This window comes from Onychostruthus taczanowskii, unplaced genomic scaffold, assembly GCF_017590055.1.
Source record: "Onychostruthus taczanowskii isolate IOZ18803 unplaced genomic scaffold, ASM1759005v1 scaffold39, whole genome shotgun sequence".
NCBI classification, from domain to species: Eukaryota; Metazoa; Chordata; class Aves; order Passeriformes; family Passeridae; genus Onychostruthus; species Onychostruthus taczanowskii.
Window position 1 is genome coordinate 5807561 of NW_024501348.1, and position 18635 is coordinate 5826195.

The window sequence follows — 18635 nt, forward strand, 5'->3', positions numbered from 1 at the left end:
TGTCAGTTATTTTTAAAAAAGACGTAGTAAAAGCTTTCTCTCTACCATGCTGGGTGTGGAGGAAGTGCTAGTTTTTTCTTAGGTGGATCTGGGATGAATTGAAAAAAATCCAGAAGATTAAAGGTAAGGCTCTTACTGAAAATGCAATTATTCTGGTCCATTGAGAGTTTACAGAATTTTGGTTGACTTATTTTTTTACCCTTGAAAGACATTTGGATTCTTACTGTTTCTTTTAAGAAACAAGAATAATGAAAAAGCAAAGAAGGGCTCCTGTGTTACTGGAGAAAATGCAATTTAAAATATGTATTTCTGTGAGGAACAATAAAACACTTGTGGGTTTAAGTTATCTCAGGGGTTTTTTTTCAGCTCTGCAATGTTCAATATCTTTATCAGTGACTTGGAGGCAATATTTCATTGTTCAAGGGTCACAAAAGAGACATAGTCTATTTAAAGTACTATTATCCAGACAGAGGAGTAATGAAATCTAGCAAAACTGATGCCTTGTGTTATACAGAAGTCAAACCAATGGTGAAAAGGTTTATTTTGACCATAAAAATTTTAATCTAATACTGGATGCTTAGCAGAGGAATGAGAACTGTGTTTATTTGATACCTTAGAAAAGAAGCTTTGACAAGTTCATGGCTGCCAGACCAATTCTAAACTAATCACATGTGTGAATTCAATACTGGCAGTGGCCAGTTGTGGGAGATTTGGAAAGATTGTGTGTTAGTTTTAAATTTAAACCATTCACCATGAATTTCAGTTTAGGTAGAAAGCATCCAGCTCTTTCAAACAATACCTTTACACAATGTGGAAAAGCCAGGACAGCTCGTATTGACAGGACTTTTTACACAGGCAGTTCTAGCAGAAGACATCATGGTGCTCTGAGCACCAGCACAGTGCCATGTGGATTGGCCAGGGGTCAGAGGTCATTCCAGCTGCAGCTACAATGGCTGCAAGGAAGATGGACATACAAATATTCTCTTGCCCTGTGTAGACAGCTAAAAAACTGATGGGTAACATATATGCTTTAATGTGCAGATGAATCATGATGGCCAGTTTGCTTTTTAAAAATGTGTATCTTCTCCAAAGAGATACATTTTTAAAAATGTGGTCTCTTAACCGAAGTAATAAGAGATAAGATGAGAGAAAATGGCATCAAGCTGCACTGGGTGGGTTTTATATGGGATATTAGGAGGAATTTCTTCACAGAAAGGGTTGTTAAACATTGGAACAGACTGCCCAGGGAAGTGATAGAGTCCCTATCCCTGGAGGTATTTAAAAGCTATGTAGTTGGTGCTTAGAGATGTGGTTTAGTGCTGGACTTGGCAGTGCTGGGCTGACAGTTGGACTCACTGATCTTAAAGGTATTTTCCGACCTAAGTAATTCTATAATTCTATGATTTAAGCACTGAAAAGTGCACAAGAGGGAGAAATGTGCCGGACAGCTGTTAGGGCAGCTACTCCTTCCTCTGTGACAGCTCAGGGACTTGTGGGTTGCTATTTCAAGTTGTTTCCTGCATGCTTGCTTTGGAATATTTTTTTCTGTTAACTTACTAAAATACTGAAGTACAGGAATGTCATGGTTCTCACAGTTGCCCTAAATAGGTCAATGAGCATGCCTGGGCTGGCAGTTCTGACTCCTCTGGAGGAATGACAAGCATCTGTGCTGGAATATGCAGTCCAGAAAAGCTGAGGTGCAAATTCAAGCTCAGCTTTTCAACTTACCCTAGTTAGCTTTCTGTATTTCCCCATATTATTTCCAATTGTTGTAAGAATTAGTACTAGCCTTCCAAGATTCATATTCTTGAGGAGTACCTACACATAAATGTGCAAATGAAAACTGATGAGAAAACAGAAACAAACCTGATTTTATTATTCATATTTCAACCAAAATAGAAACCTGGACAGTAGAAAACTGATTGTAGAGGAAACCTGCAATTTCATACCTTATCAATCTAAAGATATAAATGTGTCAAGTAAATAATTTAAATTGTGCAGAGCTGCAGGGATTTCTAAATAAAAGACACCCTAATAAAGAGTTAGGGAACCTTATACAGCACTTCTCCTCTCTCTCCCTGCGTCTGCTGCTACGGCACAAGCAAGCAAAAGAGCTGAAATCACAGAGAGCTGATAATCACTAGGAGCTGAAATCACTACCGCTTGCTTGCCTGCCCGCAGCGGGGAACTGCTTGGGAGTTCGGACCTGTTCTGAGCCTCCACTGAGTTATCCTGGCCGTGGCACCCCACCGGGCACGGCCCGGTTGGAAACTGCCATGATATTCCCCTTGAATGATGATTGTTAGAACTGGAGACATTTCAGTGACAGTTTTACTGTAACATAGCAGTAACATTTCCTGAATTCTGTGAATAGAGATTGGTCCCATCTATGTAAAAAGAGTCTATTTTTGTATCTGGTGCATATATGAGAATCTCATTTCTAGGTTATATTCTCCAGTGTGTTCCCTAGTAGTTTTGCGTATTTCTGCAATACAAATGACACTATGTGTGATCAAAACAGGTTTCCAGATGTGCAGCTTTTCATTTAGGTTTGTTGAAATGTTACTGACAAAATTAACCTGGGTGATGGAAAGAGGCTTTTTTTACATGCTCCACAAAATAGGCCAAGGGAAGTGCTCACAGGTCATGGTGTGGCTCAGTGGTGCTGAGTTCCAAGCATTAATTAACATTTGTAAAACTATTGATGGAGTAAATATTCTGTGTATTTTTTATTTTTTGGTTGCTGCCTGTCTGTGCGACTCTGGTAGGAGATAATTGCACTTTCCTTTACCAGTTAAGTTTTATTTTACAAGTGGATTTTTTCCCCTTAGATCTTGCTGCTGTGTTGCCTTCCCTGGTAGTATACAGTCAGCACTTGAGGAAGGGAGAAAATAAATGGCCATTTCTTTTTCTTCCCCTTTCTGAACTTTGAGTTGGCAAGAAAACAATGTGATTGGACACAAGTTTCTCTACAGTCAGTGTCATGAGTAATTTTTTCCATTCTCTCTTCAGTGTCAAGAAGTATTGAAAAGTAAAGTGATATCTGAGCTTAAAATCCTGTCTAGCCATTGTGAAGGAGAAAAACTCCACACTGTTTTATTTTGTCAGAATCGGTAGTCTCCTTTTAAATCAATTCAGTTATTTGAAGTGGACTGAGTTTGTGTTAGAAGAGGGAATGGACACTGATTTTATAGATGCATGTTCTAAAATTGAGGGGTTTAGTGTTATCTTTCCAGTGTGTTACAAAAGATCCACATCTAAAATAAATATGGCATCATCAATCTCTCCTAAACATGCTTTATTTAAGTAACATGAACACCTGGAACTGTGTCAGCATCCATATTGCACTTGCAGACTTAAAAAATGCTCTGGAGAAGGGATGGCACTTACATCCAGACTCATTTTCCCTCAGCAGGGACTGGTGGGTGACATGTTTGAGTGGATCATGAGTATCTGACAGCGGATGCTCGTCAGTAATTTTTGAGAGTTTTTCTTTTCTTGCTCTTTAGTGCTCTTATTGAATAGCTACAATATGTCTGTAATACATTCACAACTTCAAAATTTCATAAGTTATTTTTACTCAGTATTTTTACTCAGATGGGTTGAGAATTCGTAAATGTAGTAATAAATCTAGACTTACGCAAGATACTGTGATTTCCAGTGTGTTTCAGTCTTCTGAAACCTCTTTGAGTTTGTTGTCTGTTTTGTCCCTAGCCTTCTGCAATTTTTAAATTACTTTTTCTTCTTTATCTTCTGTCTTACTATGTATTTCCGTGGCTCTATTAAACCTTAAAGAAGACTGTGTACAAATGTCTTCTGCTTCCTAGGGAATGCGTTCTACTAATGATGTATTGAGAGCTGAAACACAAAACATTGCCTACCCCTTTTATGAAGTAATTGTGCCCAGAGGGGAACAGCATTTCCCACAGTATTTAGAGCTGTTAAAAGTTTTGACTTCTTTTCAAATGCAGAAGATCATTTGATATTCTTTACATGGTTTCCCAGGGGAGCATATTGCATCTCCTCTCTTGTTTTCGTTTAGCTGCTTTTCTCATATTTTGTTAGGCATACATCAGCAGCTGGGAGTACCAGTGCTTTTACCAATAAAACTCAAATATACATGGGCCTGGATTTTAAACATTTATTCTCTTTAAATATTTTTCTTAGTTTCAGAATATGTACACTATCAGCATTTTCTTGAATGTTGCAGTCACTTGTAATGGCCTTTGTTCTTTACTATTGCAGTAGAAAGGCATTCTGTGTTTATTGTACAACAAAATGTTACTGCATTTTTAAAAATTCATCCAGTTGTTCCAGTATAATGTTTACTACTGCAGTAGAAAGGCATTCTGTGTTTACATTACTACTGTTATGGTGCTCATCTTTTACCCTAATAGGGGGTGAAAAATACCTTGATCCTCATTTCCTGTCAGTAGCAAAAGTACTTACAGTCATTTCTAAATACATAAAAAAACAATGGGGAAAGATTTTTTTTTTTTTTTACCAGGAACTTACTATTATTATTGTACAACAAAATGTTACTGCATTTTTAAAAATTCATCCAGTTGTTCCAGTATAATTAAAGGAGACTTTCCAGTACGTATGATCTTTTTAAGATGCATGTTGTATAAAATAATATATTGTTGTATATTTCAGTGCCGGACTTAGATCCACCATCATTCTAAATTGCCTTTCCTAAAGTTCTCTTATGCTTTCATAAATTACTAAAGATATGTTTGCAGTCTTCTTGTAACCATCCAGCCTTTCCATGTTGCCTGTGTACTAAACCCAAATCTAGACTTTTCTGATATACCCACTTAGGCAACAATATTTCTGCCTGTTTCTTTCCCATACTTAGGGTTCATTAGAATGGACAGTTATAATCTTGTGTTTGAATGATTAGTCTTGAGAGTCTGGAGCCAAACCAGGTAAGCTCAGAAAGACCTAAAAAGAGATGTGGAGCTTTTCATCTTAACCTAAGCTAGCCCTCCTAAACTCATTTTGTAAGGGGAACAGGTGCTGGTTCTTGCAGAGGAACTGTCTCAGATGGGTCTGATAAATTGTATTTTCAAATAGTTTTTAATTTTTTCTTTTACTTGTTGGCTATAAAAAGAGCCTAGACTAGTTTAGATGTAGAAGTATCCAGTGTAGGTTCTTAAGTTTGCTAACATGAATTCATACACAGTTTGCACTTCACTTGCTTCTCTCTGCATCTGATACGTGGTTACTGTGTGACTCAAGGGACTTTCACAGAGCCTGAAACTTGGTTTTGAACTTATGTCAACCTCTTATTAAACAAACTTGTTATCTTTGAGAAGTGTCATTCTACTGCACTTTGAGAAATGCCATTCCACTGCTTAGTGCATGAGAAGACCTCAGCAATTTTCTGCTGCTTTTGATCTGTTTTCATCCTTTAAATATTGTCATTTTGGCTAGGAATATATGGTATTCTTTTTCTGAGACTCTAAATTTATTATTGTGAAATTTGCTATTTATGATTATTTCTTCTGTGAAATGTTCTATTTTGTTAGACCACAGAAAATGTGACAAAACTAGGTAGTGCCTCAGATTTTCACATTTACCAAACAATGTGTTGGCAATGATTTTTAAGACCTGAGAAGCTGAAGAAAAAAGAGTTTTAGAAGAAAGAATATAGGTGGTGACACAGGATTTAAGTCTCAGTTTCAGCTGACACTAGAGAGAACGAGCTGTGTGCTTATGTTACAGGCAGTTCTGTCAGTCCATTTAATTTCTTCTTACTTCACTTTCCAGAGCAAGGCGATCTATGAAAGTGGGCAGAAATTCATATCTGGAAATGCTTATTTTGGATAACATGCATGAATATCCATAGACTAAATTGATGGCAGACTTTGTTTGAGGATACATTGGACATTTCCAATTCTTTATGCTCAGAAGACAGCAACAGATACTGTTTGTTTTGGTTGGCTTTTACAGTAACTGCTGTCAACCTCCTCAGCAATCTCACAGGCAGTGGGGAAGACAAGAGAAGGAATGGGTACAAATAGAGCTATTGTCACAGAAGGTGGGAAAATATGTATCATTTATGGCTCCACATAAGACAGCCTAGCGTCTGGGACAAAGCTTGTCACACTTGAATTGTAAAGGTGCTCATACAATTGTTGGCCTTGCACTAGCAAGTGTATGTTGTGCACAGAATGACTTTTTCTTTTTTTTGACTAGTGATATGACAGATTGAGATGCCAGCACTAAAATAATATCAACATATTTTTTCAGTCCAGGGGACACTGTTGATGTGACTTGTTGGTATTGGAAGAGGTCCAACCCATTTGGCTCTAAGAAAGAAAATGTCTCAATGTCAGCACAGGAGACAGGGATGTCAGGGTCAAAGGAAAGACCATGTGGAAATAGCTTATGCAAGTAAATGATTTAAATAGACATAAGTTTAATAAAACTGAGGAGAGGTCAAAACAAGTGGTGGAGATTTATAGTTACATGTGAATGGAAAAAAAAATAAAACCAAAATATTGGAACTGTTGGTGTGGAAATGAGATATACTGGTAACCTAGAACAAGATTTTCAGTTCTGTAAATGGTATCTGTTGATATGTTAAAATTCTGTTCAATCTGATGTACTTGAGACACTCTGCTATCATAATGTGCGAGCTGATACAATATTAGCAAAATCCTCTTTATTAGTATAATATTAAATATGAGTGAAAAAGGTCTTTGAAGGTTTTTTGAAGGCTTATGTTATCTTTGTAATTTTTCAGATGAAGGAAAATTATTAAGATGGCATTCTTTGAAATACTGTTAATTATGATGACACCAGCCTTTACTGGTGTCATCTTCAAAACAATAAGTCTTTACTTTTTGATGATTCACTTCGTTGGTAGTTTGCTTTTTGATTTTGGGTGTGTTTGGGATTCTTCTCTGTATTTTTGTCTGGTTTTGGAAGCTGGGTGAATCCTTCTAATTAGACATTCCAGCTACCTATCCTAAACAAAATTTATAAATGTAAGTGCATGAACATAAAGAGAATGATGTATGTTTCTCAGTTTGCAAAAATAGTATAGAGAAGTTAAATGTATTAGGAGTGTTTGAACCACCCCATGCAGCTATATTTTGTCACTCTCTTCATTAAGCTAAAAACTGTAATGTATTAAGATAGCTACACTCCTGCTAAGTAAAGGGGAAAAAAAAAGATAAATATCTCCAACTTCTCTAAAGCATTTCACTGAGGCTAAACTTGTTTTTTAGGGTGTAGGCTGCCATGAGTACTGCTTGGGCTCTTCTTAAAGAGTATTGTTTGGCCATTCTGTGATTTATTATAAGCACTTATGGCTGGACCTTTTAAGTAGGTTTTAGAATGTCATCCCTCATGTTTTTTGAGAGCAAGAAACTTCTGAAAGTTTGGTTGCAGTAATCTATTTTTATAGCTTCCGCTTCCCATTATCCATCAGCTGTATTTCAAAGTGTAGGGTGTTCTAACATGTTTCTTGATGTGTGATAGGATATGTGACTGAGATTTTAGCCATGTAGCAGCTGTGGTTCATGAAGAAGAAATTGTAGTCATTAACTATGTGGTGCCTGAGGGGGTCAGTTGTGTAGGGAGCTTAATGGTCCACCTGAGCCTTTTCTGTGAGTCAGTAAAGGCTTTTATAGAAAGTAGATATCAGGACTTTAAGGAGATTGCTTGTAAGATTTCTTCTAAAAATTATATTAATAAAATACATGAGATTTCTCAGATTTCTTTCTGACTATTGTTTGTATGTCAAAATATTAGTGATTACATGCAGCACAATGTGCTGAAGTCCTAAATGATGTTGGATTCTTCAGGACTATTGTTTTCTCAATAGGCAAATGATTAAGTTTTTCAAGAAGTGCCACTGGCATGCAGACAACCATTTGTTTTCAGTTTTACTGTGTAAAAGAGTTATGCATGCTAAAATTGTGTCTGATGAAATGTTCCTCCAAAACCATGGTTCTGAGTGTCTTCCAAGTTCCAACTCAAATTACAGGCATTTGTGGAATTGGCATTGTCCCTATCCCTCCAGGCAGATGCTAACATCAGGAGAGGTCTCTCAGACTGTTATACATAATGCAGAATATTTATCTTGCTGTTTTGCTTTGTTTTGTTTTCTTAAAATGCACAATGAATTACTCTCCCTGTTCTCCTTACTAACTCTGCTAGATATGTTCTGGTAGCAGGTTGAATCATAGAATCATTTAGATTTGAAAAGACCTATAAGATCACTGGGTCCCACTGTTAACCCAGCTCTGCCAAGTCCACCACTAAACCATGTCCTGAAGTGCCACATGTAGTTTTAAATACCTCCAGGGATGGGAACTCAACCACTTCCCTGGGCAGCTTGTTCTGATGCTTGGGAAGCTGTTCTGTAAAGAACATGTGCTTCATCCATGGTGACAGTGCCCTGTTCATAGAAAGCATTCCATTATTTTCAGATTGGCACAATTAACACAGGAAATGGATCTTTCTATAATTTTCCTCAGTATTTTTCCAATATTAGAAATTATTTCCCCTTCATCCTAGTAATCATGTGCCTTAGTTATGAGCTGCTTGTGACAGCTGCTACTTGGTGCCTAAGTAAATGTAGATCTAAAAGAAAAACCTGATGAATCCCTATGGTGGTGATACACAAGCATGGTACTAGGAGAACTCTGGTGCTTTAAAGATCAGTCTGACAAGGAATTTATTATGCTAGTTTTGAAGCTAACTTTCTGTAATGGAAGATGTGGGCATAATCGTGTGTTTAGAATTGAAAAACTTTAAAAAGTTTTAATTTCTAGTATGAAAAACTATCAAGCTAACTTGCTAGCTTTTAAAGCAGTTTTTTCTTTTTTCAATTACGGTACTTTCATAAACAACATCTAATCCAATCCTCGGGAAAATGTCTTCTTTTCTCCTTATGAACAGGGCATGATTCATGATGGCTATCCTCTGAAATGTATTTCTAACAGTTTTTAGAAGTTAAACTGGCTGAAAATAATCAATGTAAGCTGTTTGACCTAAAAAAAGGTTCCAATGGCATTTAAATTTCAGGGAAATACCATTATTTTTTTGCTTTATCTGTTGGCTAGAAAGTTGTGCTTGAGGTATATTTCACTACTCAGCTCTTCCTAGGTCTTTCCTATTTGGAAACTGCCATAAAGATTGAGGTGCACAGAGCAGTTTTTGCCAGATTGTCCAAGTAAATTTACTGCAAGAATTTTTTTCATATCAATGGTAACTTACTGAAAAAGCTTTGTTATTGTTGTGCAGATCTCTTATACTGTGTACTGGAAAGGTGAGCAGGTGGAATGAAAGCCAAATTGCTCTGAAAAATATATAATTCATGTGATGTCAGATGTATTATTGCTTTAAAAGTTTTTAAATTTTAGTATTCAATATCAAGTATGGCAATATGTGATTAGCCTAGCTGTAGTGTATTACTTGAAGTTTTCAGAGCCCACCAAGTAGAGAGGTTCAGGTGTCACTGTGAATTCCAGTTTGTTTTAAAAGGAACTTCTTGGGCATTAATGATGGATGATTAATAATCATCCATCATTAATAATGATTAATGAAAGGAACTTAATGATGCATTAATATGCATCATTAATGGACCACTGGCTGTAACCAGTGTTGTGTGTTTCAAGTGCTCAGAAATCTTGAATTACACTTAAAACTCATAAGAGAAACTTTCTATAAAAGTATAATATCTATAAAATATTTTATAATTCCCAGAATTTTGAAGTTTAGCTATGAGAGTGACTCAGATATATCTAGAGAATCACACTAGAAGGTAACACTGCTCTCTGCCCCTGCACCATCAACAGCCTTTGAGCTCTTCATCCATCACTTGGTTCCACAAACTGACTCGTGGACACAAGTGAATCATGCTCCAAACACAAATACATTGTCTGACTTGGAAGAGACAGCAGTTCCTTGAAAAATCTGAAAAATCAAGTGCATCTTGCCCCTTGCTGCTGCAAATTTCTATCTTTGGATTTTGCACTTGGTGCTCCCTTGCTAATGAGGGCTCACATAACCACACATTTGTGTATCTCAGGTATGTTTGTTACCCTCAGGGGGCCGGGTGCTCTTTAGCTTTGCGTGCTCACTCACAGCAATGTGTTTGACTTCCTGGAAGAGCCCTTCTGGTAGCCATGGCACGGGATGGAGGGATGCAAGGCAGATGGTGCCGTGCGAGGGGGCTGGAGGCTGGTGCCCCTGGGCACACTGCCACAGTCTGCCCGCAGCACTCGCACACTGGGGCCTTTATTCAGTGCCACATCCATGCGCCGGAAACATCCCACAGAATGTCCTTGGCACAGCCTGGCTTTGTGCAGTCTTGCTTGGGGATGGGCTGTGGTAATTCCATAGCGTGTTACAAGATTCCTTCATGAGGCATTCTTTCCAGCCATTAGAGGGATTATTATTTTGTTGTTAAAGTTCGCTGGAGCTGACAGTTTTTCAGCTGGGCAAGGCTGTCTGCATGCGTGGGAAATCACTGGAATATAAGCGACAAGGTTCAGTGAGCATTCGAAGCTACAGCTGGTAATTCCTCTTCAGGTTAGAAATGAGTAAGGTCCCTGAGCAGAAGCAAGCACAGGAAGTAAAGGTCACATTGACACTTTAATAACCTTATGAAATTAAATAACAAGTTGAGCTTAATAAATGAAGCCTGTCTTTAAGGAAAAATAATGTAAAAAGTCTAGTCCAGGTGTGCAAATCTGTAGTATCATTATACATACATGAAAGAGAATATATTCTCTGTATTTTTTATCACAACCTTAAATTCTTTTAAGCAGCATTTTTAAACACCATAACTACTTTTCTGTTACATTAGGATATTGCTTCACCAGAGTTTTAATAAATTTTTATATTTTGAACTGTCTCAAAAATTCGTAATACTCTGTTAATAACTTTATTCCACAGAAGTCATTCCTTTCAAGCACTGCATTCAAGATTGATTACAAAGGAGCATTGTGAACATATTATCTTTTAAACTCTTGACTACTGAAGGTCTAGAATTGTGTCTGAACAGACAAAGGACAATTTTCAGTGATGTTTTAGGGTTAAAGGTGGGAAAATAGGAATTATAGTATGGCCATATCTTTGTCTCTAAAGAACTGACAGCCACTGGGTTTTGGCAAGCTGAGCACACTTAAAACAGCTCAACTGTTAAAACTCATGTCCAGTATGTGTAGGGGTTTTCCTCATTTTTTTTAATAGCTAGAATGACCCATTTTTAGCTTTCTATTTTGGGATCTTTTGTGACAACCTGTCCTATGGAGGAGCCGGTGGAGGAAACTGAAGGACAAAGAGAGCTACTACCCTGTATGCCAATACCTGTTTTGGGGATACAAATAATAATACTAATACTAGATAAAATATTAGCTGAGACTCCCAAAGATGAGCTCTCCTTCTTTTAGGGAGAAACAGAAAGTAAGGCTCCTCTTTTCCTTGTAAGAGGCCCCTTGCTAACATTTGCAAATGTGTTGATAAAGGTCTGGTGTTTAGATAGGAGGGGCCGTGATTTCTTAGTGAGTATGTCATATGGCTAGTGTAATTCAAAGAAAACAAAATTTCAGAAAAAAATCTTTAGTTCTTTGATTATGCAACTTATTTTTGCAAAGTATTCTACACCCTCAAACCCAATTACTAGCATTCATCTCATCCAAAGTTCACTCAGCATTTGGAAACACAGAATTTGTTACACATTTTAAGGGCATCATCCTGTATTTCAGGCTTCAAAAAAAAGCTTATTCAAAGAAGAGAAAGGCCTTCTAGTCTAGTATAAGTTGAAATCTTTTTAATGCCGTGAAAAACACTTTGCAGCTCTAAGCAGTTCTTGAAGGACAGAAAACTGATTCAGCACGTTAGTGCTTACAAACTGAAAGTTTAAATTAATGCAGATTGATCACTGGGTAATGAATATTGATGGATGCTGAAGTTAAGTCCAAAACATTGGCATGTTCCTAACTGGCTAACTGTTTTTATTGAAAAAAGTTTCAAATCAAGAGAAATTTCAATCTTGTGGAACAAAAATAAAAGTTTGGAATATGCAACTTTTCTGGAGAACAGAAACCTTCCTTTGCATACCAGCCCTTCCCCAATCTGTTAAAACTGAGACAAGAAAGTTACAAAAATAATTTAGAGTGTATTAATGTAAGAAAATAGTAAGACTTGAAAAAGCAGCGGCCTCCCCCTGGTGTTTTTGGTGACTGTGTGCCCTGTTAGATGAATCATGCCCTGAAATGTGTTTAATTTCTGGCATGTGGCATGTCTTTGTCCCAAAGCTTCAGATGTCCCATACAAACACAGTCGTCTTTTAGCTCTGTAACTGTGGCTCTAGTGCAAATCATTTCCCATTGCAGAGCTGCTGGAGGGTTTTGGCATTTTACTGGCATGGGGTTAGTTGCTGCTCTGAAGCATTACCATACACCAAACACTGTCTAGGTAGCACTGATTGGTTCTGAACCATCTCTGCTCCATCTTTGTCAGTGGAAAGACTCAGGGTCTTGCAGATGTTCCCCTACAATTTTTCCATGAAGCTGTTCACTGAAGTATGTATTTGTTCCAAAGAAACATCTCGGTGCCAAGTTTGGGAATAAATGACATTTCAGTGTGTTTATGCTCAACTGATGAAATATTTGAATGTACAGTTTTCTGTTTCTCACTGGTTTGGCTTTTGTAGCTAAATTAGAGCCAGGTGCACAGCTCAGCCTTGCTTGAACTTTGATGGTTTGCTGATCTGCTTAAGTAAGATGGCATAAATTATTTGGTTTTTCCTTAAAACCCCCAAAGGTCATTGCAGTTTTAATGTGCTCGGATAGTGCTTCAAAGAACTTGTTATTTTGCACATCTAATTCTAAATAGATCTACCTGATATTTCCACTACCACTACTAGAACTTTAAATAAGCCCTGTATTCTTAGAAAACACTATTTCTGTTAAAGCTTGAATGTACCACATTGGTAAACCTAAATGCTTCAGAACTCTTTTTTAGTCTTAGATTAAATATGTCTAAAAATAAGCTGCATCAACTTTTTCAGTATCGTGTGATATGCATAACAAACCCACTAACCTGGAAAAATGAGAGTTATGTTTTGAGGGAGATTTGATTTCCAAAAGAACAAAACAAAGTTTAAGCTTTGACAACAAGCTAGGTCACAAGAGAAACCCAAGTCATTGAGGAAAAGTACCTAATCATCATGTCAGTTTGACATACTCGATTGTATGACGTAACTTCTTTTTTTGGTAATCTGTTTTGAAAGCCATGAAATAGTTGGTAGCAAATGTTAATCTCTCAAGATGTGTGAACCCTCTAAAAAAAACAAGCACCATGGTCCTGGTTTGCATGGTGTTGACCTGAATAAGGGGATAATGTGCTTAAGCAGCTTATTCATTCTTCAGCGGCCTTTGGAAAGGGAGCGGCTCCACAATGGTTCGCCACTCAGGGTGCAGACGTGACCACTGTTCTTTTCACTTGCTGAATGTTTCATTCTTTTGTGTCCGCCACGGGTTTCTTCATACGTTGCTCCAAACAGGACCATAAAGGAACTTTTTGGGGCTATTTCATGTCAAACTGTAACGTTTGTTAAGCAGAATGCACTGAGCTGTAAAGGAATTCTGAACTCTGAGTATATGGCGGGCCAAGCTTTTCATCGGAGATGTGTCGCTGAATTAATTGTCTCTGCTTGTGGGACTTCCCAGGCTGGAGGTTTATAGACACTCCAGAAACACTGTAATAATTGTTTTAAATATTTCACATTAAATTTCAGCATTGAAGATAGGTGAATAAACCCAAGCAGTGGTCCTGTAAATGAAACTGCATTGGAGTTCTGAGTTTTTGTGTTGACTATAGATTTAAATGCTCACAGACATGAAAAATGCAGAAGTAGCAAAAGGAGTGTAAGAGCCTATGTATGTTTAAAGGCAGACCCATGGCTGGTTTAGCACTTTTTGAACTGAGTAACGTGGTGCCTGTTTCTCTTGAACTTTCACAGAATCACTGCCCATCTAAACTGCCTTCTTGAAGGAATCAGACTGATTCAGTCTGTCTGCAAAGTGTTTTAGAAACATGTCTTCAGAATTTAAAAATAAAAAGGACCAAAGATTTTTTTTTTCCATTTTTGAGCATTGTTTTATAAAATGAGAAAACAGGCATTGCTTAATAAAAAGCTTGTGGAAGCTCTTTGAAAAGAGCAAATCAGTTTAGGAAGAAAAATTAGGGGAGTTGGAATGGGATTAAGTTATTTACTCTGAATTGGACAGTGGAACATGTGGTATCCATGCACAGGACATGGACTAGCAGAAGCCTACTGGCATGGAAAACTGCAGCAATGGGATTTTAGAAGTGAGATTGCTGTTTGAATCCTACTGTGGTGTTCCTGACAGAGGCTCCTGAGGCTTGGCAGTCCTTCTTTCCAGCCTTGTGTGCTCAGTCTGGTGAGAAGTGTGAGACAACTCCTATGGGCTCTCCAAAATTGCCTGAAGATTTCCTCTTGTTAAAAAGTTAATTTGAACTTTGTGTGAATTCATCTCCCAGATATATAAATTCAGCCTTAATTTTTCAGGTTTTCTGGAGATCATTTATAATAACTAGACAAACTCAAAATGCAAATGAAAAAATAATTTCAGAAATAGTTCTTGACTACAAAGTTTGAAGTGATTATATCAAAACAAGAAGACTATACAAAAGGGAAAATTACATTGACAGGTATTAGATCAAACTCTTGCAAATTCTTCCTGCAGTATCTAGAATAGGTACAGAATTATTATTTTGATTTTGCTGCTAGAATATATAGGATAATGTGAATACACAGGCAAAATTATTTCTGAAAAAATGTGCTACATAGACATGAATGCTACAGTGTGTTGATGAAGGGAATAAATAAAATACTTAAAGTGTAATGATGTCACCTTCACTTACAAAGTAATTTTAATTTTGAGCTTTATTTGTGTTTCACTTCAAAAGGCTGAATAACAACTTCTAAATGACTGTAAGTAATGTATTACAAATTGTTCTGAATTGATGATTAATTTAGCAAGTTTTATTTAGCAAGAAAATTCCGCTTTTAAACCTGCTTGATTTTTTTAAAACATTCTAATCTTATTTCTTTACATCTTTGTGGAAGTGGAGAGAAAAGTGAGGAAGAAACAAACATCTCGATCTATAGTCTGTATCAGGAACTCACAGGGAGGCAGAATACCACCAAAGATTCAAAGATTTTAAGTTTCATACTGATTAAAATAATCCTTTAACAGGGGCTTGTGACCCAGTGGATTTTTTTTCAGTTTTACAATGTAAAAAAAAGCGGGGATGGAAATTTAGGCACTTCTCTAAAATTCAGAAATCAGATTTCTGTTTCCCAGTCTGCGTCGAGGAAGAGAAAGCTTTCCAGACTTTTTGCTTCATTTTGCATTCTAAAGAGTCTCTATTGGAAAGGCAAGTTGGTCTGTATTTTTCTTTACAATGTTTTTCTAGTTAAAGCTGATGTATGAAAAATTTTTGCCACCCTGTTGAGTTTACAAATTGTTTTTGGATGAAAAATATCTAGTCAAGCTTCTGACCTATTCTGCAAGCTGTTTGGGCATGTGTGGGAGGATTGCACACTATATACAATGGGGAAATTAACTTATTTGTTTTCTGAGGCATGTGAGAAATAATAAAGAGTGTCTTTATACCTGAGTTCCTGGGAAAGCCAGTGGAGGTGTGACACTTGCTGTGGGAAAGTACAAATTTAGCAATTAGTAAGTTATAATTTGGAAATACATCGGACCTTCTAGTAATGAAAACATGGAGTGATACAGGCTTAGTGTTTTTATGGGAAGTATGGATCATAAAGCTAAAGAAGAAAGACGTACATAATTTAAGCATAGACAAATTCAGAAATCATATCCCAATGATGGAACATGGATAGCAGAAATGAAGAATTCTAGAATATAAACTGATATTCTAATAAGTTTGGAAGGAAAGGGGAAAGGGTTGGTTATGTTTTGGCATATTAAATTTTAGAAAACTGCACTTTTTCTGGGTATCAGCTCATCAACATAGTTGAAATGATGCACACTGGGAGAGATTTGTGAAACATGATGAAATGAAAGGATATGGCTTTTTTTTAAATGTCAGAGTACTTTCAGGATATAAAAGAAAAATAGAAAATTACTTATTAAATCTTTAAAAGATACTTTTGAAAGCTGAGATTTCAGAGTAAACTTTACTTTTTCATTTGGAAACTATACACTTCCTTTGAGACTAGGGTATCCCTTTTCCTTGATACAAAAGGGTGTTTCTTTAATCTCTTTATGTTTCTTTGGTCTTAATGTAGAGGTGGATAAATTGATATGTACTTCATATGCTTGGGTTAATCCTCAAACACTGTATTTTTGTCCCCTTCTTAATAACTGAGAGTGTAGTATGGTAACTTGCTAATGTAATATTTCAAACATTTTTTTTTTCAACAGACATTGCTGAAAGATCCTTTGTATATTGGGCTGAGACACAAGAGAATTAGAGGTCAAGCCTATGATGATCTTCTTGATGAATTCATGGAAGCTGTGACTGCAAGGTAAGTGATATATCTGTGCTACTTATTGAGGAATTCCATTGTGAACTTCATCTTGAGAGAAATAAAGGTCAGTAGCTTATGAAAAGACAACAGAGTTGTTAGGTTCCAGATAATTTTTTTTGAGCATAGTATTTTATGAGTTTATAACTGCCTTAGGTATTTACCTTCCATATTGCAGTTTCATGACTTGTATGGGCAGTAAAATTCATCTGGATATAACTAGTTTTTCAAACTTCTTTTTCAAGATTTAGATTGCTAAATATTTACCTTATATATAATTTTCTGTGCCTAGTGCTGTGCCTACATGATCTCTGTCTCTGTGATTTCATACATGAGATGTGAGCAGCCTTAAAGAAGCTATCATACTTGGAAACCCCTGCCTCTGCCCCCACCAAACCCATGACAGGACTAATTTTTCAGTGTTTTAATTTGAAACGTCATGGTATTGGTACCAAGTCAGGTCTCTCACCGCTTCTCTTTTCATATACAGAAAGTAGTTAAATTTATTATTAGACTGTGATGCATAAAATAGTTCTCCTTGCATGTCATATAACACATTTGCTCATAGTTTCCTTGTTTGTTAAAGTATTTTGAGTTCTAGCTCTGCATTCAATGTGTGTATCTGAAATTGCTCAGCTGCCAGGATCCTTAGAGGAATATGTTTTCTGCATGTGCCTCCCAAAGGTGAGGTTGAGCTGTGGAACCTGGAAATACTTTCCAGCTCCTCAGTCTTGCCTTGTGCCCTACCTGCATGTGAGACCTTACCTGGAGAGACACAACTTCTGTTCTTTCTGCCTTGGTTGCTGTGCAAGAGAAGCTTGGCCAAGAAGTGGTATTCATTTCTGTGCCTGAAACCCATATTCTTTCATGTACTACTTACACTCTTCCCCATTATCCCCACTGCTACTCCTTTGTTCATAATTTTCTTATGGAAGATGCTGGTGTGACTCTGTCCTATTGTATGTTTGTTACTCTGCTGCAGATAACATTGATGAACCTTTCTAATAGAGTAACCTCCCTAAAAGAATGTTTAGAGCATTAGAAATTGCTCTGTGGTCTGTGTTTTCAGACTCTCTAACATAATGCATTCTCTAACTTGCCTTTTCTTTAAAATGAACTACTGTTCTTCATACTAAAGGAAATAATCAGAGTCAAGCAGAAGATTATCTCAGTAATGTTTGAAGGTCTGGTTGACATGCACTTTTTGCTTAAACGTCTTTAAAGCTCTGTAATTTTGAGCAATTTTGAGCAATTTGTGTTTGCTTGACCTTCTGAAAGATCACTTTGTTGTCAGCTAAAACTGTTATGGTCAGCAGTGGTTGAAGTTCCTGTTTGAAGTGGAACACTTAAAAATTGTAATTTCAGCTTTGCATGGTTTACTTATGAATTGTTTTGCCTGTAGTGTGACAGCTATATTCATTATGATACCCATTTACGAAGGTGAAGGGAAAAGTGATGTAATGAAATCAAAATTGAGTCCAATTGCTCAATAATTTTACATTTCCTTAAATTCAGATTTGTGTTTAATGTGCCGCTGGCAGACTTAGCAGTTACAGCTGATTCTGGCGTAGCAGGTCTGACTATTAAACATGCAGGTCATGATTCCCTTTACAAACGTTGTGGTGATCTAGGTAATTGTATACTTTGGTTACATGATAGTTATTTTTTCCTTATGAAAGTTTTTATTAAGTTTTTCCTCTTTTCACTTTTCTTGGCCTTCTGCTGTCTGTTTCACTGGGCGAATATTTGCTTTGCTAATCATAGATGCATGTTTGGTCTGTTAAATTTCATGTTAGTCATATTTATTATTAGTTATTGCCATGGTGCTCCAAAAGAAGCTTTCCTATTTAGCACTGCCTAATCAGTTCTGGGAATGGGATAAATTCTGGTGAAACCTGCTGTCGTGGTGTTTTCAGTACGTCTCCAAGACATATATAATCATGAATATTGTAAAGCACAAGGCTGTCGTGTATTTTTAATAAGTCTAAATTAGAGTGATGACAGATATTTTCAAGTCAGAAAGCTATGTGAAATACCTATTTTGGATCTTTTTCATCTTCATAATTCTCCAGAAAGGCCA

General features: G+C 36.8%; 1 protein-coding gene across 1 annotated transcript in view; it reads left to right on the forward strand.

The window, feature by feature from the left end:
- ME1 (malic enzyme 1) overlaps positions 1-18635 on the forward strand; it is a 155475-nt gene that overhangs the window by 69477 nt on the left and 67363 nt on the right. Inside the window, exon 6 of the mRNA XM_041412404.1 lies at positions 16452-16555. Coding sequence (XP_041268338.1) covers positions 16452-16555 — 104 coding nt within the window. The remainder of the gene's footprint in view (positions 1-16451; positions 16556-18635) is intronic.